General features: G+C 31.5%; 3 protein-coding genes across 3 annotated transcripts; all 3 read right to left on the reverse strand.

Moving 5' to 3' along the window:
• Positions 1 to 213: 213 nt before the first annotated feature.
• Positions 214 to 11,382, reverse strand: LOC111708748 (GTP:AMP phosphotransferase AK3, mitochondrial). Its single transcript, XM_023482209.1, has 7 exons — positions 11,276 to 11,382; positions 10,704 to 10,788; positions 9,065 to 9,145; positions 8,742 to 8,825; positions 5,588 to 5,743; positions 1,447 to 1,571; positions 214 to 293 (listed from the first exon to the last, which is right to left on the reverse strand). The coding sequence occupies exons 2-6, from the start codon at positions 10,779 to 10,781 to the stop codon at positions 1,452 to 1,454; spliced, it is 519 nt and encodes a 172-aa protein (XP_023337977.1). The 5' UTR covers positions 10,782 to 10,788; positions 11,276 to 11,382; the 3' UTR covers positions 214 to 293; positions 1,447 to 1,451.
• A 3,098-nt stretch (positions 11,383 to 14,480) lies between these two features.
• On the reverse strand, positions 14,481 to 16,464 carry LOC111708746 (uncharacterized). The gene is made up of 2 exons (XM_023482207.1): positions 15,114 to 16,464; positions 14,481 to 14,878 (listed from the first exon to the last, which is right to left on the reverse strand). Exons 1-2 carry the CDS (start codon positions 15,567 to 15,569, stop codon positions 14,672 to 14,674), a joined length of 663 nt encoding a protein of 220 aa, XP_023337975.1. The 5' UTR covers positions 15,570 to 16,464; the 3' UTR covers positions 14,481 to 14,671.
• Positions 16,465 to 16,848: 384 nt separating this feature from the next.
• LOC111708749 (protein unc-50 homolog) lies at positions 16,849 to 23,087 on the reverse strand (the record flags this gene model as incomplete). The annotated part of the gene is made up of 6 exons (XM_023482210.1): positions 16,849 to 17,049; positions 17,447 to 17,535; positions 21,283 to 21,370; positions 21,973 to 21,990; positions 22,510 to 22,570; positions 22,931 to 23,087. Coding segments are annotated over 6 exons (497 nt in total), but the record flags the coding sequence as incomplete, so codon positions are not given.
• Between the last annotated feature and the right edge of the window lie 557 nt (positions 23,088 to 23,644).

Genomic DNA, 23,644 nt, shown 5'->3' on the forward strand with positions numbered 1-23,644 from the left:
GGGGAGGGGGGGGGACACCCCTCTTATCAGAAAACTGAAGGAGGGCGGCCACTTTGTAGATGAATGAATAAAATAAATTGAATGAATATAAAATGAAAGAATATACAAAATTAGTGAACTATTGTTAAATCATTGAATAAAAATCAATTGAGTTAAAAACGGGAGAAGATTAATTAAAAATAAGGTTGCAGCAATATAGGAAAAACATAAAAAATTGAGAATATTAAAAATGGATTCCATTCCTTGTTGTAAATGCATTCTATTAGATGGTTAGCTAATCCAGTATCCTCCATCTGAAACATGTAAATTAAAAATAAATCAATTTATATGATCTACATTTCACATTTAGTTTATTATAACAATAAAGGAAGTATGAAGAAAGAGATTCAGATGTAGTGATAAGACAGCTTGGTTTATTTTTTAGGGGGTTGGATTTCTAATAGGCACCAAAAGAATAATGTGAACTTCAACATTTTAAACCAGTATTCTGTAAAAGTTTGATTTTATTAAATTAATATCTATTTCTATTATAAAAGAAAATATAAGAAAAAAACGAACAAATTTAAACTAACAAAACAAAAAGTATTTAGAGATACAAAAATAGTTTTTAAGTATAAAAATTTCAGGAAACTATAAATTCCATAAAAACAAACAAATAAAACATAATTGGAGTTATTTAGGATATACAACACCCATGTTTAAAAATAGCTTGAAAAAATTGAAAAAATATAAAAAGTTAAAAAAAAATTAAATAAAAACGGAATCTGGATTAGACAATAATTTTGAGGAAGTTATCATCAATGGGCTATATTAAAAAAGATTTAGAAAAAATAAATAGATTAGAGAGTTCGAAAGTAAAATTGACAAAAAGAACAAAATAACACTTCTTTTAAAAATGAGCTATTGAGGAAAAAAATGTCAGAAATATCCCTGAAAAAGTGGGATATCAGAAAAAATTTGAGAAAATATAAAAGTAAAACAGAAAAATAAAAAAAATTAACCTGGATTAGACAATAGGATATAATCAACATGGGTTCATTTCCAAAAAAAAATAGATGCGAGGTTTCGAAAGTAAAATTGTCAAATAAACAAAAAAAAACACAAAACAGTATAAAGCTATTGTGGAGAAAAATTTCAGATATATCACTGAAAAAAGAGAATAAAATAATTTTTTATCGGAAGAAAAATGAGGAGACGGATTGCCTAGATTAGACAATAGTTGGGAGGAAATTCTCAACACGGTTAAAAAATGGAATTTAATGGAAATTTTTATCAGAAAAAATTGAGAGAAACGGACTATACCTAGATTAGACGATAGTTTTGAGAAACGGAATATACCTAGATTAGACGATAGTTTTGAGAAACGGACTATACATAGATTAGACGATAGTTTTGAGAAACAGACTATACCTAGATTAGACGATAGTTTTGAGAAACGGACTATACCTAGATTAGACGATAGTTTTGAGAAAGTTCTCAACATGGGGCCAGATCTTCTTAGATTCAGTTCCATGGAAATCCTGGAGAATTCCCTTACTCCGGTAGTAATCCAGTACTGGAGCAGTGTTAGCCTAGATAGATAGATAGATAGATATATGAATGGGTGGAAAGATAGATAGATGGTTGGATATATGAAATAATAGATGGATGAATAGAGGAATGGATATATTGAAAGATAGAAAGATGAATAGAAAAAATATGAAAAGATAAATGAATAACTGATAAAATGGATGTCAATCCGTCAGGAGAATAAATTGTTAGATGGATGGTTAGATTAACCAGATAATTAGTTAGATAGATGGATAGTTAAATAGATAAATGGATAGATGTATAGTTGGATAGATGAATGAATAAATGGATTTATAGATTATAGATACATAGCTAGGTAGAGGGGTAGATAAATAAATAAATAAATAAATGAATAAATAAATAAATAAATAAATAAATAAATAAAAAATAAGATAAAGGGACTGTACACTGTATAGGGAGCAGATAAAAGGGACTGCATACTATAAAAGAAGTTGATACAGGGACTGTACACATTACAGGGTGCAGATTAAGAGACTGTACACTGTACGAGCAGATAAAGATGTGAATTTAAGAATGATGTTAGCCAAAAATTTAATTTTTAACATTTTCTAAAATAGCAAAATAGGTTTTTTTTGATGCTAGGTAAAAATTAGGCCTGTATTATGTTGGGTAATATCCTTCCTGATTTTTTTAATGAATTAATTATTTTGTATATTTTTCCTTGTTTTGTTTCTCGCCATATTTCCCTTGGAAATTTACTTTGAGTTAATCACAAATCTGAATCTAAAGTTTGAGCAGAAAATCAGAAATATGATCTGAATCTAGAGTTTGAGCAGAAAATCAGAAATATGATCTGAATCTAAAGTTTGAGCAGAAAATCAGAAATATGATCTGAATCTAAAGTTTGAGCAGAAAATCAGAAATATGATCTGAATCTAAAGTTTGAGCAGAAAATCAGAAATATGATCTGAATCTAAAGTTTGAGCAGAAAATCAGAAATATGATCTGAATCTAAAGTTTGAGCAGAAAATCAGAAATATGATCTGAATCTAAAGTTTGAGCAGAAAATCAGAAATATGATCTGAATCTAAAGNTATAGTCCGTATAGTCTGTATTACATCACCAGAACATCAGCCAATGGCAGTAAAGTATACTGGTCACGTGATTTCCGTCTGTATCACCTGACAACGATACTGCACTGCCATTGGCTGAAGTTCCTTGTGATGCAATACAACCTACACGGACTATGTGTAATAATATTGTCAATTATATCTCTTTCAAACTTTTTATTGAAACAATAAAGGTACAGATCTGAGAAAATTATGTAATAATGATAAAAAACACACGAATATTCATTTATATATATATATACAAAATGCTTCTCGCAGTTACTCTCTAATTTAAGGTATGAAATTTAAACTAGTAAAGACTTAACAACACTGAGACCTGGAATAAGATCCTACATGAAATGAAAAGGACCTCTCTTTTTTAATATAGTAGAAAAAGACTTCTCGTCTAGGGTAAAAAAAGACTTCTCGTCTTCATAGGAAAAGGTTAGAAAAAACAAGAAAGAATACGAGAAATTACCGAGAAATGCACAAAACATGAAATGGAAAAAATTTCTCGTCTGTAAGTTCTTTGGATAGTTAACCAATTTAGAATGTTTATATAGTTTATCAAATAAACCTTGAACCTGAACTGAACTTTGGTGGCTGGGGACATTAGATCTTGGCTTTAGTTGATCTATGAGCTAGAGCTTCAATCTTAGATCTAAAGCTGTCCTCGGTCATTCTGTAGTTTGCAAAGATATTGGTGTTAGAAAATCATAGTTTGAGGCAAAGACTCAATTCCTTTGTTGGATAAATTAGTGCAGAAATCGGATAAAAACAAAAGAATTTCAAAACATAAAATTCTCAACTTTGAATATTTAGTATTCATTTTAATTTCTGAATGGCTAACGCAGTTGGAGGTTCATTACATTTCTTACATTGTTAGCAGGGTTATTACATTACTGTTTATAAAGCATACACTAAACAAAGACACCGTTAAATCTCTAGCTATTGAATAATTAATAAAAACCGGGAAAAACTTAAACTATTTAATAACAATGCTACGTGAAAAATATTAATTTACTATTACTAACATTATTTTCCTTTTTAACACTGGAAATTTCTCATACATAAAAATATTGCTTTCACTACAAGAAAACCTTATGAAAATTAGATTTTTTGTGCCCCCCACCCATTTTAAACATGCAGTTGCGCCTCGGTAAAATAAAACAAAAAATGATCGTTTAGAATAAAAATTCTTTATCTAGCCTCTTACCTCAATTATCTTCATTCCTAAGCATTCTATAGGAATAAAAAAATTTAATTGGATAAAAAATAAGATTTTTACAAGTTTCTAAATATCAAGATTAGCGTTGGACTCAACACTAAATAGTTTTCGCAAACAAAATGAAATGAAGTGCACAAACTTGAGAACTTATTATTTAGTACATCGAAATATTCTGCAAAACTACTTTCACGGGAAAACTTGAATCTTATTTATCCCTTAAACAGTTCCATACAAATCTATGTAAGAAAAGGAATCCAACAAAAAAATCCGCGACAAATGCATATATGCAACAATTCTGTAAAAATCATAACAAGGTGACAATACTATTTTCATGAAATTTTTGAATGAAATAAAATGAACAATTTCCCTTTTTTCAGCAAATTATGAAGAAATTTAAATTTTTCGAAAAATTTTGTTTCGCGAATGATTTTTAGATTTTGTTCCAAAATAAATTTTTGACATTTTGTGCAATACGTTTCAATATATTTTAAACGATACATGAACTCGGCAAGCAAATTTCTAATATCTCCTTATGTAAAGCATAAACAAAATTTTTATATCTGAATAAATAAGTTGAAAGAAAAAAAATATAATAAAGTAAAACTTAAACTTTCATAATAAAAATGAATTAAAAAAATGATTCATGATTAAATCGAATAAATGAATCAATGAATAGATACATATACAGCTGAACCAAACAATTAGATAAATGAAGTAGATAATAAATGTATGAACTAAATATATACGAATACACAATGTTGGAGAAAAAACCAAATAAAATATACAAATTGATGAAATTTGAAAGTATCATAAGAAATGTAATTAAAGGGTTAAATGTATTTTTATGTACGTAAGAAAGGAATAAGGGGGTGGCGTCTATTATCATTAAATCCAATAATTTCAACGCAAATTCCCGCATTTTATTGAACATCATTGTTTTAATTTCGTACCCCTATTTTCTTTTCTTATTGTAGCGATGGCGTGTGAGGGTGTGTGGGGGAAGCGACGAAAAAAAGCGACGAAATTTGGAAATTAATTTTGTTTTACTTAGGTATATACAATGTTCATTTAGTGTATCATAAAAATTTACATATTAAAATCTTTTTACGTAGGTCACGAATAAAAATTTCGTACTTGTAGAGAATAAGAGTTTTCCGTACAATTGTAGTAGCAGAGATAATTTACTTATTTGAATATGCTATATTTTGGTTACAGTCAAAATTACCTTTTTGCCCAAAAAAATAAACACTTGTCATGAGTCAAGTGAGCAAACCCTTAACAGTTTTCCGTACAATGCATACTGCACACATAATCCAATGCGATAAAATATATTTAATTTATAACAAAATGATTTTTCTAATTTCTAAACGATTAAGATAGACCGGATAATCTGAACCTTTTATGAAACTAATTCTTTGAAATTTCGGGGCGTTTTCATTGACAGATTGTCAAATCATTCGTTTTACTTTTCCCCAACATTTCAAACTATCTCTTTAAAGGGACTGTGAGCGTAATTTCAAGTGACCCTCCATACACAGATTTACAATGGTACTCTTGCAAGCTTTGTCTGAAATGAATGCTGGGTTTAGTTTTTTTTCGCTCTCTAAAGTGACGCGCGCACTTCTACGCCAGGAATATGAATTATCAGAACTTAACAATTTAAAACCTGGATAAACGACAATATCTTCCACATTATTGATCAGATAAAGGTTTAAATGGCAATGTTATAAATAGGAGATGGAGAATCCCTTGAAGTTAAGCTTAAAGTCCCTGTAAACTGTTTTATAACGCGCGTTAAACTTACTTTCCCAGCAACCTTGGGAGGATTGAAGATCAGGTTGTAAACACGCCCAGATCCAGGATGGATCCAACGATCCTAAAAATTATAAAAATCAACCTTTTAAAATATTTTAAATTATTTTCAACGTTTTTAAACCTTTTTAAAAACAGTAAAGGATTGCAAATTTAAATCTACAGGGTGTCCCAATAAACATGGGAAATTAANAAAAAAAATAAAATAATTGCAAATTTAAATCTACAGGGTGTCCCAATAAACATTGGAGAATTATGACGAGTTTTATATCATCTTTGTTTCACGCGGCCCCAATTCGTGTACACAAATCTATTTGGTATCTCAGTTTAAACGTTTCACACTGATAACACGGTTAGTCTTGGGATTTCCAAAATGTGGTCTTCCATTAATACATAACTCAAAATTTTTGAGATTTTGAGTAATGTATTAAATGACAAGTCTCCGTTTATATAAAAGATACAAAGAAGGAAAGCTCAAAAAAGGTAAAACCTATATTTTATACATTTTGTTGTTGATTGTTAACTTTCCAAAATCAAAGACGATTTTCAAGTTATCTCTTAATTCCCATGTTTATTGGGACACCCTGTATCATACGAGCAAAACTTATATCATTGCTGTAAACTCAAAGGCATCAATAAGAGGGGCAAAGACAGTTAAAGTATGAGTATTGATTGGACAAAGTCTATTTTAAAAATGTGTTAGTTTCAATTAGACTTAATTCATTGAACATAAAGGAATTCTTTAAAGCAGTGCGTAGGATCCGCGACATTTATAATCTGTAACCATTTTCTATCTTTTAAAAGTGTTTAATTTTCACATTTTCTTTTTTTCTGCTGCTGCATAAATCACAATTAAAATTGATCCATTCAAAGTAAAGATTACGTTGAAAAGATAAAGCTTTAAAAAATGAAGGATCACTTTTAATTTACATATCTTTTCCTCCCTAATTTCTATGTATGATGAAACTTTATAAAAATATAACAAATATTTAAATTTTTCTTATTTCAGGATTTTAAGTTGAACAGTTCCGACATAGCTAAATATGGGTGGGACATCAAGGATTACTCGACACCCAACAACCAACAACAACAAGACAAGGCTTACAGTTTATACAACGGGTGGACAAAGTCCAAAAGCTGTTTTACCATCTTAAACAAGAGGGATACCGCCCATCAGCTCAGCAATATCTGTCAACTGTCCGATATTATGAACGTGTCACAGATTCGACCCCTCAACACCGCTAGGCGGACAAATTCGGTGATAAAACTGTCCTCTGCTCCTTCCAAACCAACCAAGAAAAAAAAACCCCAAGTAAAGAAAGCTAGAGCTGTTAAGCAGGAAGAGTCCGAAGATGAGAAGTATAAGGGAAGTCTGCTCTATCAGTTGCTCAAGCAGGACGAGGACCTTATGAGAGGAGAGAACTTCTTGGACAATATTCCTTCCGTGAGTCCTGGTTCTAGTCCTACGGACAATATGACCCCTTTCCCCAGTCGCCAGGACAATATTACCCCCTTCCCCGGTCCTGAGGACATTATTACTATGTTTAAGGGTCCTGAGAAGGGGACAGAGCACCTAAGCAGTCCTGATTCCGACAGGTCCTCATGTCCTCCGCTGAATATTGACGGTATCTATGAGGACATTAGCTCCCAGTACACCATGGTGCCGGAAATAGAGAACTACATGTACCCGGGGTTCAGCCTGGAGTACAACAACGTAGAAAAGGACGTGTACAGGATCGATGAGAACTCCTTGTACATGAAGCAGGACTCCGTCTGCAAGAACATGAGCAACGACGTCCTGTCCCAAGAGTGCTATAACATCGTCAGCAAACTTTACGCATCAAAATGTAATCAGTAACTCAGTTACTTCTTCAGGACTTAAAAGTCAATAACTTAAATGATCGTTAAAAACTTGTCGTGCACTATAAGTAGTGATTTCTTTAAATATAAAACTTTTTACTTTGTATATTTGTATATTTGTACAGTTTTCCCATGCTTAATAATTTCTACAGTCTTTTCCCGTGTTTTTAAATTTGTTTTTGCTTATTTTTGAAATATAAAATCATTTGACAATTAATTTTGTTTTACTTAGGTATATACAATGTTCATTTAGTGTATCATAAAAATTTACATATTAAAATCTTTTTACGTAGGTCACGAATAAAATTTTGCGTACTTGCAGAGATAATTTACTTATTTGAAAATGCTATATTTTGGAAAAAGTTACAGTCAAAATACCTTTATGCAAAAAAACCTAAACTAAACACTTGTCGCAAACTCTAATTTTATAATCCTTTTATCATTGGACCCTGATGTTGAAGACCTAAGAAATGTCAAGCATTGAGTTCTGCGAGAATAAATAGCCAAAGCTTGATATATATTATTTAAATTATCCGATTGCAAAGATATGAGTCAATTGAGCAAATTCTTTGTAACAGTTTTCCGTACAATGCATACTGCACACATAATCCAATGCGATAAAATAAAAAGATACAAAGAAGGAAAGCTCAAAAAAGGTAAAACCTATATTTTATACATTTTGTTGTCGATTGTTAACTTTCTAAAATCAAAGACGATTTTCAAGTTATCTCTTAATTCCCATGTTTATTGGGACACCCTGTATCATACGAGCAAATAATATATCATTGCTGTAAACTCAAAGCCAATCAGTAACAGGGGCAAAGACAGTTAAAATATTTAATAGAAAAAAGTCTTTTTTATTTTCAATGAAACGTATAACTTTTATACAATATCTTAATGTGCCTAAAGTCTATACAATCCCAACTATTTAATTAAGTATGAGTATTGATTGGGCAAAGTCTATTTTAAAAATGTGTTAGTTTCAATTAGACTTAATTCATTGAACATAAAGGAATTCTTTAAAGCAGTGCGTAGGATCCGCGACATTTTGGCTTCCTGGATCCGGATATGCGGATCCACGGATCCGGATCCAAGGGGCAAAATATCAATTAAAAACAAGAAAACTTTTCTGCGCTCAAATCCCGAATCTGAACAGTAGAAAAAAAAAGTTTTTTAAAAATTCTTTTCTCTAAATAGCTTGCCTTGATCCTATCAATGATAGTGTCGAAGGGAACATCCAGGTTGACGACGACATTCACAGGAGTCTCAGCTTGTAGAGCTTCCGCCTGAAAAATAATTGTAAAAGAAATTTATCAGAGAAATGACAGATAATCAAGGTTTTGAAGATAGTTGTCCTGCTTGTTTGATTTTTAAGGGAAACTTAATTATTGGGTAAAGGTAAAAAGTATCAAAAAGGAGACAAAACTTGCCTTTTGATATCCAATTTTTCATCCCCCCCCATCTATAAAGATCACTATTCTTAAAAATAGACACACCTGTTTTCCTGTTTAGAGGTTTATTATACCTGAGGTTGGGTTCTAGGAAACCCGTCCAGTAGCCAGGGAGCATCTCCTAGCTTCTTCAATTCAGAAGCTATCAGACCAACCTAGATATATAGATAGATAAATAGAAAATATGTATCCATAGAAAGATAAATATATAGATAAATAGATAAATGTATAGTGTATTGGTGTATACATGTATGTAATAATAATATGTAAGGAAAAGGTTGAATGAGAATAAGAAATAATTTATGAATGATGAATGCGGGGAATAAAGAATGAATAATGAATGAATGAGCGGAAGAAAGAATGAATAAAGGATGAATGCGCGGAAAGAAAGAACCAAAACAGGGTAAATGATTGGAAGAAAGAATAAAGGATGAATGAGTGGAAAGAAAGAATGAATAAAGGATGAATGCGCGAAAGAAAGAATAAATTAAAGATGAATAATTGAAAGAAAGATGAATAAAGGATGAATGAGTGGAAGAAAGAATGAATAAAGGATGAATGCGCGGAAAGAAAGAACCAATAAAGGATGAATGAGCGTAAGAAAGAATGAAAAAAGGATGAATGAGCGAAAGAAAATATAAATTAAAGATGAATAATTGGAAGAAAGATGAATAAAGGATGAATGAGTGTAAGAAAGATGAATAAAGGATGAATGATAGGAAAAAAGAATGAATAAAGGATGAATGAGAGGAAGAACGAATGAATAAAGATGAATGATTGGAAGAAAGAATGAATAAAGGATGAATGAGCGAAAGAAAGAATGAATAATGGAAGGATAAATGATTGGAAGAAAGAATGAATAAAGGATGAATGAGCGGAAAGAAAGAATGAATAAAGGAAGGATGATTGGAAGAAAGAATGAATAAAGGATGAATGAGTGAAAGAAGAATGAATAAAGGATGAATGATTGGAAGAAATAATGAATAAATGATGAACGATTGGAAGAAAGAATTAATAAAGGATGAATGAGCGAAAGAAACAATGAATAAAGGATTAATGAGCGGAAAGAAAGAACCAATAAAGGATGAATGAGCGTAAGAAAAAATGAAAAAAGGATGAATGAGCGAAAGAAAGAATGAATTAAAGATGAATGTTTGGAAGAAAGAATGAATAAAGGATGAATGATTGGAAGAAAGAATGAATAAAGGATGAATGGGCGAAAGAAAGAATAAATTAAAGATGAATAATTGGAAGAAAGATGAATAAAGGATGAATGAGTGTAAGAAAGATGAATAAAGGATGAATGATAGGAAAAAAGAATGAATAACGAATGAATGAGTGGAAGAAAAAATGAATTAAAGAGGAATTATTGGAAGAAAGAATGAATAAAGGATGAATGAGCGAAAGAAAGAATGAATTAAAGATGAATGATTGATAGAAAGAATGAATAAAGGATGAATGAGCGAAAAAAAAGAATGAATTAAAGATGAATGATTGGAAGAAAGAATTAATAAAGGATGAATGAGTGGAAGAAAGAATAAATAATGGATGAATGAAGGATGAATAGACGGAAGAAAGAACGAATGATTAACATAACAAAATTTATATTTTTTGTAAAATAAATCTGAATTATATTAAGATATGAGGGTGGCAAATCAAAGCCAGTCTAAGATTGTGATGAATTGCTAAAAATTAAAACCAAAAAAAAAATACCATGACAGAGTCGGGCACAAGATCTCCTCGGGCAATGAATGCTTTCGCTTCCTTTCCAAGGGCAGTTCCATCACGCATATGTGCCCTGAAATCAATACCAGGTTCAATCAATCAATCAATCAATCAATCAATAAATCAATCAATCATCAATTTCTGAATGAGTTGAGCATTTTTTGGTTAAATCTATTTTTATCAGAATATAATATCATTTTTTTTAAATATCAATAAAGGAATTGAGTCTTTGCCACAAATTCAAATGGTCTAATCTCTATATTTTTGTAACCTGAAGGTATAACCCTCTTGATATTTCAAACTCAATTTTTTTTAGCTAAACCGAATTTAAAATAGCTAAGGTCCACTACATCGGGTTGCAAAGATATATGGATAAGAAAATCAGAGTTTGTGACAAAGACACATTTATTGTCTGTTTTAATCAACCATTTATTGGATAAATCTATAAACTTTTGGAGAAAAGTAAAATTCCGGACAAGTTATTTTTTTAAGCTAAATTAATAAATAAACTTTTTAAACGATTTATTATTATTTCGATCTATCAACAAATAAAATCCAACCTGAGAAGGTCTCCACTTGAGACATGCGTCAGACCAAAATCCCTAAATTAAAAAATCATCAAATCTAATTATAAAATTATTTAACTTCTAAAAAAACATCTGCTCGTGCTAGCTAGAGGAATCCGCTGTTAAACAAATTAAATACTCGGAAAACTCTGTTACATCTATATATAAATTTGGCTTGTCTGTTTGTTTGTTTGTCTGTTTGTATCCAATAAACGTCAAAACGGCTGAACCGATCGGGCCGAAATTTTTTGTGGGACATCACGTGACCACAGGGAAGGTTTATGAATGATAAAAATTAAAAAAAAATGTGATTTAAAGGTTTTTATTTTGTAAAAAAATCTAAATTCTTGAAAATCCGCGAATTTTTTTTTTAAATCCGCAAATTTTTTCTTCTTCTTTGTTTTAAAATGTTAACAAAAAGAACATGTTCACAATTTAAAAAGAAGATGGGCGCGAAGCGTCCTAAAAGCCTAGTAAGATTGAATTTAGCTTGTCTGTCTGTTTGTATTCAATAAACGTCAAAACGGCTGAACCGATCGGGCCCAAATTTTGTGTGGGACCTCACTTGACCCCAGGGAAGGTTTATGAATAATCAAAATTATAAAAATTTGTGTTTAAAAATTTTTTAATTTTGTAAAATTTTGAAAATGCGCAAAAAATAATATGAATTCCGAAAACTTTTTATTGTTTTTGTTTTATACTGTACAAAGAAAAGATGCTCACGGATAAAACCACAATTAAAAGTTGAAATAGAAGATGGGCGCAAAGCGCCCTAAAGTCTAGTAAGATAAAATATCCGAACAACAAATTTTCTTCCTTTTACGGAATGCTATGGGAAAAGTAACGTGTTTAAATCAAAGATTTTATGCTCTGGGTGGCCTCTTTTTAATCCAAGGTGAACATATCCTGAAACCCATATATTCCCAGCTGAGCTGGGCTAAAATTTTCACTATTTTCTTATGGGTTTTTAAGTAAAATATCACCCCAGCTGAGTTCACCTTTTCAATATTTGCGAATTTTTTGCTATGAAGTTCCCACATTCTTTTGAATGATCATCTTCCAGCATTAATATTTGGGATTTTCTTTAATATGTACTTTTCAAAATTTTAAACTTTATATTACATGTTATATAATTGACGTGCCATTTTTGTGTATTTATTTATTTTGATAGTGTTAACATTTAAATTCATATTTCTTTATATTTCTTAATATTTTCCAGGTCATAAAATTACCCTACTGGTTATAAGGGGGCTCGTAAAGTATTTTCGCCAAAAACATTTCTTTTTGGCTCAACTACTTTATACCTCGCCTCCCTTCAACCAGTAGGGTTATAAATAGTTATAAAAAAAAGTTTTAATGTGATGTGTAGTCTGTGGCTGTCTTTAAAGGAACTGTAAGTGTAATTTCAAGTAACCCTCTATGGAAAGAGGGCAATTCCCGATTTACAACATTTGTGTGTTCGTCAAATACAGATGAATGTGTGTTTAAACTTATCGAAACCCGCTTGTATTCAGCTGAAATTTCAAGGGTGCGCTGTGTTGAGTTACGTACAGTCTGAATAAATTAAACCGGTAGTTCATCCTTAAAAGTTCTGAATGTTCTAAAGGCCAAATTAAATATGGGTAACAGATAGTGTTTCACCGTACAATTGTTAAAACAGATAGTGTTTCACCGTACAGGGGGTTAAAAACAGATAGTGTTTTACCGTACAGGGGGGTAAAAAACCGATAGTGTTTCACTGTACAGGGGGGGTAATAACAGATAGTGTTTCACTGTACAGGGGTTAAAAACAAATAGTGTTTCACCATACAGGGGTTGAAAACAGATAGTGTTTCACCGTAAAGGGGTTAAAAACAGAGTGTTTCACCATACATGGGTTAAAAACAGAGTGTTTCAACGTACAGGGGTTAAAAACAGATAGTGTTTCACCGTACAGGGGCTAAAAACAGATAGTGTTTACCATACAGGGGGTTAAAACCAGATAGTGTTTCACCGTACNTAGAAAATAAAAGATAGATAGATGAATAGAAAATAAAAGATAGATAGATGAATGAAAAGATCATAAAAAATATTAAAAAAACTTTTATGTAAATATATCGAAATTTAAAAATAATTAAAATAAAATAAAAAAGTCGAAATTTTTTATAAACATGAAGTAGTTTGTTTCTCTCATTTTGATGAAAAATCTTTTTTTAATGAAAAATTAACTGTTAACAATCAAATCAAATCAAGTTTAAATCTGAAAGGGAACCCAATGTGGAACCCCCAGACTGCCTTCAGGGCACCACGCACCACCGTGCAGATAAATGAAAAGTCCCAGCTATAGGAGTCCTAATAGCTTTGAAATATTTTCACTAGTACATTACCCCNTCATCTAAATAATTACCTATGATGAGCGCGCAAGTTTTCTTGCCACGCACCTGAGTGTTGAGAGCAACATGGACGCGCACACTTAATCCATATCCTTTACTCAACAGCTGGAGGGACACGGGCTTAGAAAACATGGCTCTGAAAAAAAGTAAAAAATAGACAATAAATATTCAGATTTAGATAGATTCAAGATTCAATGATTGACTGATGGGTTTATAAGTCAATGTGAGAATTAAAAAGTTAAAAATAGTTCAGACAGAATCCATAAATGAATATGACAATGAATAAATGAACGACTGAAAGGAAAGATGAATGCATTAATGAATATATGAATGAAAGGATTAATGTAGACGTAAGAAAATAGTTCATCCATGATTGAAAGGATGAATGTGTCAATGAATAAATGAACGACTGAAAGGAAAGATGAATGCATTAATGAATATATAAATGAAAGGATTAATGTTAAAGTAAGAACATAGTTCAGAATGAAAGGATGAATGTGTCAATGAATAAATGAACGACTGAAAGGAAGGATGAAGGCATTAATGAATATATGAATGAAAGGATTAATGTTAAAGTAAGAAAATAGTTAAAAATGAAAGGATGAATAAAGGGATAAATAAATGAACGACCGAAAGGATAAATGAATGTAATAATAAAATTATAAATGAATGCAATGTAATAATGAATGAATAAATGAATTTTTAATCTTAAAAGTATGAATGAATAAGTAAAGGCCAAGTTGTCAAAGTGTAGAAAAAGTCCATAAAATAAATAAATAAATGAATGAAATGTGTGAATAATGAAGTATTGAATGTTGAATCTTAACATGAATGAATAAATTAATTTTTAGTTTTAAATTATGATTTTACAACAGAATTATTAATATGCGTAGAAATAGTATTTCGAGGATCTTTAATATATGCCGGATGGTTGAATTTAACAATGAGAGAATAATTAATGCATTTTGAATCTTACAGTATGTGAATGAATGAAGTATTGAATCTTAAAATGAATAAATTAATTTTTATCTTTGAATCCTGATTTTAAAACAGAGTTGTTAATATGCGTAGAAATAGTATTAAGAGGATCCTTAACGTATGCCGGATGTTTAAGTGCTTCCTTGAAGAACTGGATATTCTTATGAAACTCTTCCTGACGTTTCTTCTCCTTCAGGGTGGACTTGGACATCTTCTTCTTCTTCTTTTTTACCTGGTGTAGCTCATCCTAAGGTCAAAACTTTTGAATTTAAAATCAGTTCCTGTAGCGATTCGTTTCCAAGGGCCGTCTCCCAAAATTGTATATCTAAAGGCCTGTATGCCAAACAGCGATCAAGCGGGTTTAAAATAAATAAATTTAAGTAAACAAAACCATCCCCCTAAACCCCTAAAATACAAAAATAACCTTTTTATATACACAATGTCAGGTCATGATAACTTTTGGTTTGAAAATATAAAATTACCTTCTTAATTATTTCTTCTTCAATATCTAAAAGATCGTCAAGGAGAGGTTTAATATCCTTGACAATAACAGTTTTCTCACGAACTTTTTTCTCCTTTTTCTCCTGTTTGGCCGCAGCCTCGCCCGCCAACTTATTCGTCAGCAGACTTCGCCGAATTTGCATTTTCTCTTTTTTGGAAATTTTTGATTTGTTTTCGGTTTGGAATTTTTTCTTGATGAACTTTTTCGTCTGCTGATTTGAAACAAACTTGGAGAAATCGGCAGCGGTCGTCGCCGGGACTTTATCCTCCGGTTTTGGAGCGGCTTTGAAATTTTTCACCACGGCCACGGAATCGGCGGTAAGTTCGGTGAGGGAGGTTTTCTTGCTCAGCAACGAGTTTGACAACCCGGTTTTATGCGTTAAAATCTTCTTCTCCTTTCCGAGTTTGGCGTTGATTCGGCGGTTTAATTTACCCATATTGACAAACGTCGGTTTGTTTCTGAAATAAAATATTTTAAATATCGGTAAAATCACACAGAAATCTAATCACAGTGAATACGATAAATGACTGGAGGAGCTTTTTCAAACTAAGATGGGAATTTATGAATAAGAGAGGAGTAGATTATCTAGGTAAGATTAGATCAACTAGTTCTGCTAACCCGAGAAGGTCTAAACTATCGAACGACGAGAGTTGGACTAGAAATCGAAATGGTTCAACTAGCTATACCTAGTTCAACTTGATTTCGATATTCATTAAATCCGACCTCTGACCAACTATACTTGGAACCGGAAGTCAAACCAGCCGTAGCTAGCAACTCTTCCTCTTTTTTTTTTTTATAAATTCTTAACACTGAATAACTACATGTCAGATTAATTTACAAAAAAAGCTTATTTTTCAGCCAAAAATCTTCAGCAAGAACTTCATTCAGTTCACAAATTTTACATTTTAAAATAAAATTTTGAACAAATTATATTTCTCATGTAACTACATATAATATTTTGTTTGCACTCTGAAACTAAACTTTTGAAAAAGACCAAAATATTGTCCATATATTGTGTTTGATAAAATGTGCCAAACAATACAAAAACTATCATGAGTGAATATTGAAAAAATGTGTAAAAATGAGGATAGCGAAATTTTTGTCTGAGAATTGTAGCAATAAAAGGCAATACACATTTTTTTTATTTGCAACCCGCGTCAGAATTATTGAAAAATTTACTGGGACAAATTATGTCAATACTGATACAAAATAAATTAAAATATTACTAAAACTTTGAAAAATAATTTTATCTGATTTGTTATAAAGTGCCATAAACGATAAATAAGAACAAAAAATTAATCTGGTTGAAATGTGACAAATCTTAGCCATTTTGCTGACTTGTCTTATTAAAAGAAAATTTCAATAAAACCGCGGCCAAAAGTTGTTAAGAAAAAATCAATTTTTAAATTAGAATTTCAAATCAAGGATATCTGTTATTTTGTTTTTGAATTAAAAACCATCTAAAAGTACATTGCCATTTTGAAGTCTGCCAATTACATATTTAAAATTTTGGTTAATTATTGAAACAAAATAATTTTGTAGTACTTAAAATAGTTTTAGACTGAAGTACATAAATATATTTCTTTACATGTTCTGAATTTATATAAGATAAAACTCTAGTTCTTGTTCTAGTATTCTATGGAACTCTTACTCTTGTTCTTGTGTTCTTTAGAACTGTTTTCTTGTTCTTGTGTTCTATAGAACTGTATTCTTGCTCTTGGATTCTATAAAACTGTATTCTTGTTCTTGGATTCTCTAGAACTGAATTATTGTTCTTGGGTTTTAAAGAACCCTATTCTTGTAGAACCACATTAGAACTGTATTCTTGGGTTCTAAAGGACCCTGTTTTTGTAGAACCACATTAGAGAGCGGGAAAGGTTCCAGTTGAAGCAAAGAGTAGTAATGTACAGAACGAACTGGAAAAAATTACTATAAAAAATCCCAAAATATATTCTGAAAAATCTACCAAATAAAAACCATAAGTTTTAGTGTATTGAGTACTATGAAATTAATTGAATCCGACTGTTAAAAATGGCATAGAATTAGCCAAAACAACCCATTTTTATAATATATAATAAAAATGACAAGAATATCCAAAAACAGGTGTACTACATTTCTAATTCCATTCTTATAATCGTTATAAACAAAATAATAAACTAGCTACACAATAAAAAAAAATTTCGTATTTTTAATTTAAGTTTTCATTTCAGAAAAGTTAAAATTATCTACATTTACTGACCTAGTGCATAAAATTTGAGAATCTGAATTAAAAATAAATAAAAAATTAAAAAAATAACTTTAAAAAAAAGTTACCAGAATAGTGAATGGGTAGAGGAAAAGATGAGTTCTCTGCAGAATCTTGAGAGAACTGTATCCCAGGAAGGTGATGTAAATATAATAACCTAAATCAATCAACCAATCAATCAATTAATCAATTCAAAACTTTATTATCGACGAAGGAGTATCCTTATTTTCTAGAGCCCGCGATTTAAAAACTTTGGCTCGACCCGTAATTCCTTAAACCCGATTTTAAGACCCAATCTTCGACCCAACTCTGACGACAGCTTGTGTCACGTGATTAACAACTGCAAGATCTTCGGCTCGACTTAAGAAGTTAGGCCCAATGAAAATAAGACCGACCTTGGTTGACAAAAGGAATCAGACCGGTGACATGGCTAAAATTTGGTCGTGTGTCCGACGTTAGGTTTAAACTATGTCAGGCTGAAAAGCAAGGGATGTAATCCGTCGTCTTTGCAATAAGGACAGAGATCAGGGACAGAAGGGAATCGGTGTTAGGTAGAGATCATGTAGTGACATACAGTACATCGGATAAACGAGAGTTGCGGCATCTGTGTACACAGATCTGGGGTATGTAAACAGTAGACAGTTTTTCTAACCATAGCATGAAAGATTTGTTGTATAAAACTGCAAATTAAGAAGTTATACGATCATCAGTAAACTTGAAAAATTATCCGATGGGCATAACAATACTTATACAAAACATAAGAGCTTATATAAAGGTAAAATATGAATTTTATTTAAATAATTTACAATTTTAAAGTTTTTGAAAAATCAACATTTCTGCAACAGAGCTAGACTATCCCTTCACGGCTTATGTCATCTGTGGAAATATTTTTTGAAAGAAGGATGGAAAGCTAGACCAACCAACGCATATTTTGCTTTATAGACTGTAACATATTTTCTGAATTGGATTTGTCTTAAAAGAACATTTCATAATTTTTTCATATCAAGGGCGTATAGATAGGGTGTTCGGAGGGCGGGGGGTGATGACAGCCCACGGCCACTGTATATCGAATATATCTCACCCCTGACTAACCAGAGTTACGAGGCATTCGGTTTCTTCAATTAGAAATCATACTCGTTTTGGTTTATATTTTGACAATCTTTAAAGTTACGGATTTGTTTGTTAAATACTTTTTATTCAAAACATATATGCCGGCAAAAAAGTATTTAGGAAAAAATGCTGAAAAATTATGTTTAAGAGGAGTAATTGTGATCGAAAGTTATAGCTTTCTGGAATATTGACAGAACCATTAAATTCACGTGATCTTAAGCTTAAACATAATCTTGTTAAGGTTTCATGATGCCGGGTCTATCAGGAGATTTATGTACTGCATGAAGTTCACAAGTGAAGGAAATCAGGAAGATCATTAAGTTCTATTTGAAGAAATCTTTAAGAAAAGAAAAAGATGGAGTTGTGGAGTACTTTACAATAATTAGAAACCTAATTAAAATATTGTTCTTTTTTATTAATAAATGGTTAAGCCCACCATGTTGTACATTCTTTATAAAATTATTCTTACAGCTTCGTCAGATTTAGAATTTGTTTCTTTCAAGTTGGATAATGTATAAAGATTTTAGATATTGGTTTACATACCATTTAATTTAATTGTGTCTAGTACTCTCCGTTTAGTTATCAAATAAGCTTTTTAAAGTAAAAAAAGAAATAAAAACACGGCTATTTTTACTGTTTTTGCGATATAATTTTCCGTTTTTGGCCTTTCATTCCAAGTTAATTCACTTATCACATAAACAAAGGAATATTGGATGTTAAATTTTTATCATGATAATTAGAAATTGCTCGTGAGAAAAAATAACAGTTTTTCTGAGTAAAATTCTCAATTTGGAGCACAAAAAATATTTTGGGACAAAAAACTTTTGTATATGATAAACCTCAGGTGTGATTTCCATCAGCTGATGTTCAGCTGATATTTAGCTTCGACTTCAGATCTAACCTAAGCTTCGATCTTGCTCTGATTTTGGACTAACGAATACAAAATCATAGCTAAGCTAGGAAGTCGCAGCTAAATCATAGCTAGAACCGGACAAAGAAACCGGGCTAATGATAAGGAGTCTGTACAATTCCCCTGTACAAACTGTCCATCAGCATTCTATACTCTACCCTTTCTCCGCTGAAAAGCCTTCACCTATAGGGGATTGTGATGGCATACCCCTTGTAGGTCAAGGAGCTGTTGGACGCATCCCTAGCTGTATGATATGATATGATATGATATGATATGATATGATATGATATGATATGATATGATATGATATAATATGATATGATATGGTTTTAGTGGAGAATAAGGCTTAATGTTGGGTCTTGTTCTCATGAAAACCCGGAATGCGCCAATTCCTACCATGAAAATCCGACAAATAGAATATTAAACCAGGTTTTTGAACTCAAGTCTTTTGAAAATAAAAAGCAGCTTGAATCCGAAAGCTCAAGTCGTAAATAAGGCCCAACGACAGCTTAGACCCGAGACGTATTTTCCCGAATTTTTTAAATCGCGAGCTCAGGTTGAAGAGTCCATGAAGTGTGCAGTGCCACTACACTTTTCAAAGTGCTCAACTTCCAGCTGAAAAAAATCGAATATCTCCGTCATCCTTGATTAGACAAAGGACTAGAGGGGACCGTTCAAATCTCCGTTTCACTTGAATATTTATATTCAAATTATCCTTTTAATTTCCATTTCCATTCCATTTCAGAGTAATATATGATATTCATGCGCGCAACTAGACATTCAGCAAGGGGGCAAAGGGCAAATAGTTTTTTTTGCCCCTCCCCCCCAAACATTTCTATGGGGGAGGGGGGGCAAGAAAAATGTGTATTATACTCGACCATGAAAAAACTACCTTACTAATTAAGGATATTCTTTTTAGTTTGGGGCAAATTTGTGTGGGAAAAATCTTAAATTTATATTTCAGGGGCAAATTTTATTTTTTGGGAGCAATTTTCATTTAAGGGAAATCTTAAATCTTTGTTTTAGCTGAATTGGGAATCGATCTGTTTGATCTGTTTGTTCCAGGTTGAAGAAGAGGCTTCACCTAAACGGTTGACAGATACCAACCAACCAATGGTTTTAATTGGTTTACCAACTGACTGGAATGTATCTACTTTATTTCTCTAGATTTGGACTAGATGATGGGGATTTAAAGGTCNCGGCGATCTGGGGGGTCCACATATTTGGGTATCTTACAGATTCAATTTCCTTATGTTCCTTGGGGGGCTTTTTTTCAGCTCGGGCAAATTTGTGTATGGAAAATCTTAAATATTTATTTTGAGGGCATTTTTTTTTATTTAAACTACTTAATTTTGGAGTAATTGCCTTAAAGTTGGGTGTATTTATAAAACATTTGGGGATAAAAATAAATTAAGTCTAGGTGCAAATTATAAATATTTGGTGGCGTTCTAAAAAAAGGGGTAAATTTAAGTCTGGTATGGCGATTTGAATAAGAATATGTGAGTATAATTTTCAAAAAAACCGAAATTTGGGGGTGAATTTTTAAGAAAAAGAATCTGAGCTTATATTGAAAAATGTTATTGTGGAAGTTGAGTTTTCTTTTTTGGGGGCATAAATGAGTGTAGGTAAAAAAAATGACTGTGGGGGGCCTATTTTTTTTCTTCAAATTTTCTAGAAAATTAGTTATACTTGGAACTATATGGACCCCTGTTAAGGATTTCTTGCACCCCATCCCTCCCTCTAAAGAAGGGGGGCGAGCCTTCTTTAGGGGGGGGGTGCATGCCCCCATAATTGCGCGCCTGAATTAATATTTTTTGATCTGATAAAGCTCGAAAAAATCCGATACAAAATAGTATTTCTTAAAACAGGCTTAAAATTTTTTACCAAGAGCGATTAGCCAGAGTGTATTCCCAAACCATGTAGACACAAACCATTCCTTCTCTATGAAAGACAATATCAATATAATAAATAACTGAAGGAAAAAATAAATAAATAAATCTGATAATTGGATAAATGAGTTAAAATTTTCATATGACAAATGAACAAGTAAACAAATGAACACATAAAAAAAAAATGAAATAATTGGCAAAAAAGATACACTAACAATCACAAAACTGAACCAATTAAATCAAACCTATGTTTATACAAACAGCTGAATGTATGGATGAATGAATGAATGAATGAATGAATGAATATATGGTATACGAACAGCTGAATAAAAGAAAAAAGAAAAAATGAAGCGAAGAAAAATTTAATGAATGTTTAGTTGACTAAATACAATTAACGATGAACGTATATATGCCTAACGAACAGCTCGATGATTGAATGAATGAAGAAACAAATGAATATTATTGATGAATATACGGTAAATGAACGCCTGGATTTGTAAATAATTGAAAAAAATTAATAAATAAATGAATTGATGAATAAAAGAATGAATAACTGAAAGAATAAATGATTATATGGTAACGGTGGATGGATTGATGAATGAATGAATAAATGACTGAATAATACTGATGAATATATGGTAAACGAACAGTTGAATTAATTTTTGAATAAATAAATTAATATCACCGATAGAGAGAACCCGGCCTGAAAACCAAAATAACTACTAAACTAGCCTGGATATTTCTTTCCTTAAAAGGGTCTGTTAGCGTAATTTCAAGTGACCCTCTCTATGCAAATATGGCAATGCCCAATTCACAACGGTACACTTAAAAGCTTTGACTGATCAAGGTTAAATTAGATATCATTGTGGTTTCTCTACAAGAGCCTTGCGCATTTCTACTGCAGGAATCATATTTGAATTAACAAGTTTAACACATTTAATTTTGGAAAAATTACAATATCTTCTCCATTATTGATAATATAAAAGTTTCAAGGGTACCATTTAAAATCGGGTATTCTCATCTTTGCATTAAAAGTCATTTGAAATTGCAGTTACTTTAAATCAGAACTCTGAAACTTTTAAATTATTAATTTTCTCAGATAAAATTTACATTGATAGTTAAATGCAAATTGAACCAGTTCTACAACAACGGAAAAATGAACTATTTTTGAATTGAAGAAATGACGAATGAATTAAGGACTAAAAAAAGAATAAATGTTCACCGAAGATATTATAAGCCAAGCTGCGAGCAGAACAAGAAAGGCAGGATCATCTCTTGCAAACNATCAATAAATCAATAAATCAATAAATCAATAAATCAATAAATCAATAAATCAATAAATCAATAAATCAATAAATCAATAAATCAATAAATCAATCAACTACTCCATCATTAAATCAATTTAATATTTTAGAGTTAGCTAGAGGGGAGGGGGGTGGGGGGTAATCATTTCCGAGGGTTGGTGGAAAAATAGATAATATTTGATTTCAACTAGCTAGTTTCTGCAGATACTTATTATATTTTATAATCAATTTTTTCCTTCGATCAGCTGTTTCCCCCAATTTAGAAAATTTCTTTTAAGATTCGGCGGGATAGGGGGCGGAAAGTATAAAGACCGTTTTTTAATGAATGAGAAAGATTGATGTTTATTGTTTACCTTCCTATACTGAAAGTTCCTGTAGACCTGCTGGGGCTTATAGAACAAGTAGAGCATCTGCCACAGAGCAAACTCAAAATCCATCTGCCGGAAGTGGAATATCCGCCGCAGATACTGAAGATACACGAAATACAAATAGTTAACTCAAAATCAATCTGCCGGAAGTGGAGTATCCGCCGCAGATACTTAAGACATATACATACAATACACAGAGCAATCTCAAAAATCTATCTGCCAGAAGTGAAATATCCTCCTAATCTTTCTCCAAAAAAATGGAAGGGCATCTCTAGTGTCAAGCTGTACACTGTTATATTGTCCGACACCGAATGTAGACAATATTAGGGGGGAAGGGAAGGATACGTCCACCCCCCCCCATTCTAAAATTATTTTACCCTACGTAGAAACCCTAGAACAGTGTATTTAATTGCTTCTGAGATAAAATAAGATAAAATAAATTATTAAAGTTAAAATATAAGTCTCTCCTGAAAAAAGGGAAGAGAATTCAACCCCTGAGGGTGGTTAAGTCCATTTTTGTCAGTTGCTCAAACCCGCAAGTACCCAAAATGGATAATTATGATTTACCAGATAGAAAATCAAGGATATCTTAATCAAGTCTTCTCAGACAAAAGTTCTTATGGTACCCTTGTGAATCTGTCCCTTCTCTCTTTAAATGAAGGATTTTACATTTACCATCCCTTTA

This window comes from Eurytemora carolleeae, unplaced genomic scaffold (genome assembly GCF_000591075.1).
Source record: "Eurytemora carolleeae unplaced genomic scaffold, Eaff_2.0 scaffold901, whole genome shotgun sequence".
NCBI lineage: Eukaryota > Metazoa > Arthropoda > Copepoda > Calanoida > Temoridae > Eurytemora > Eurytemora carolleeae.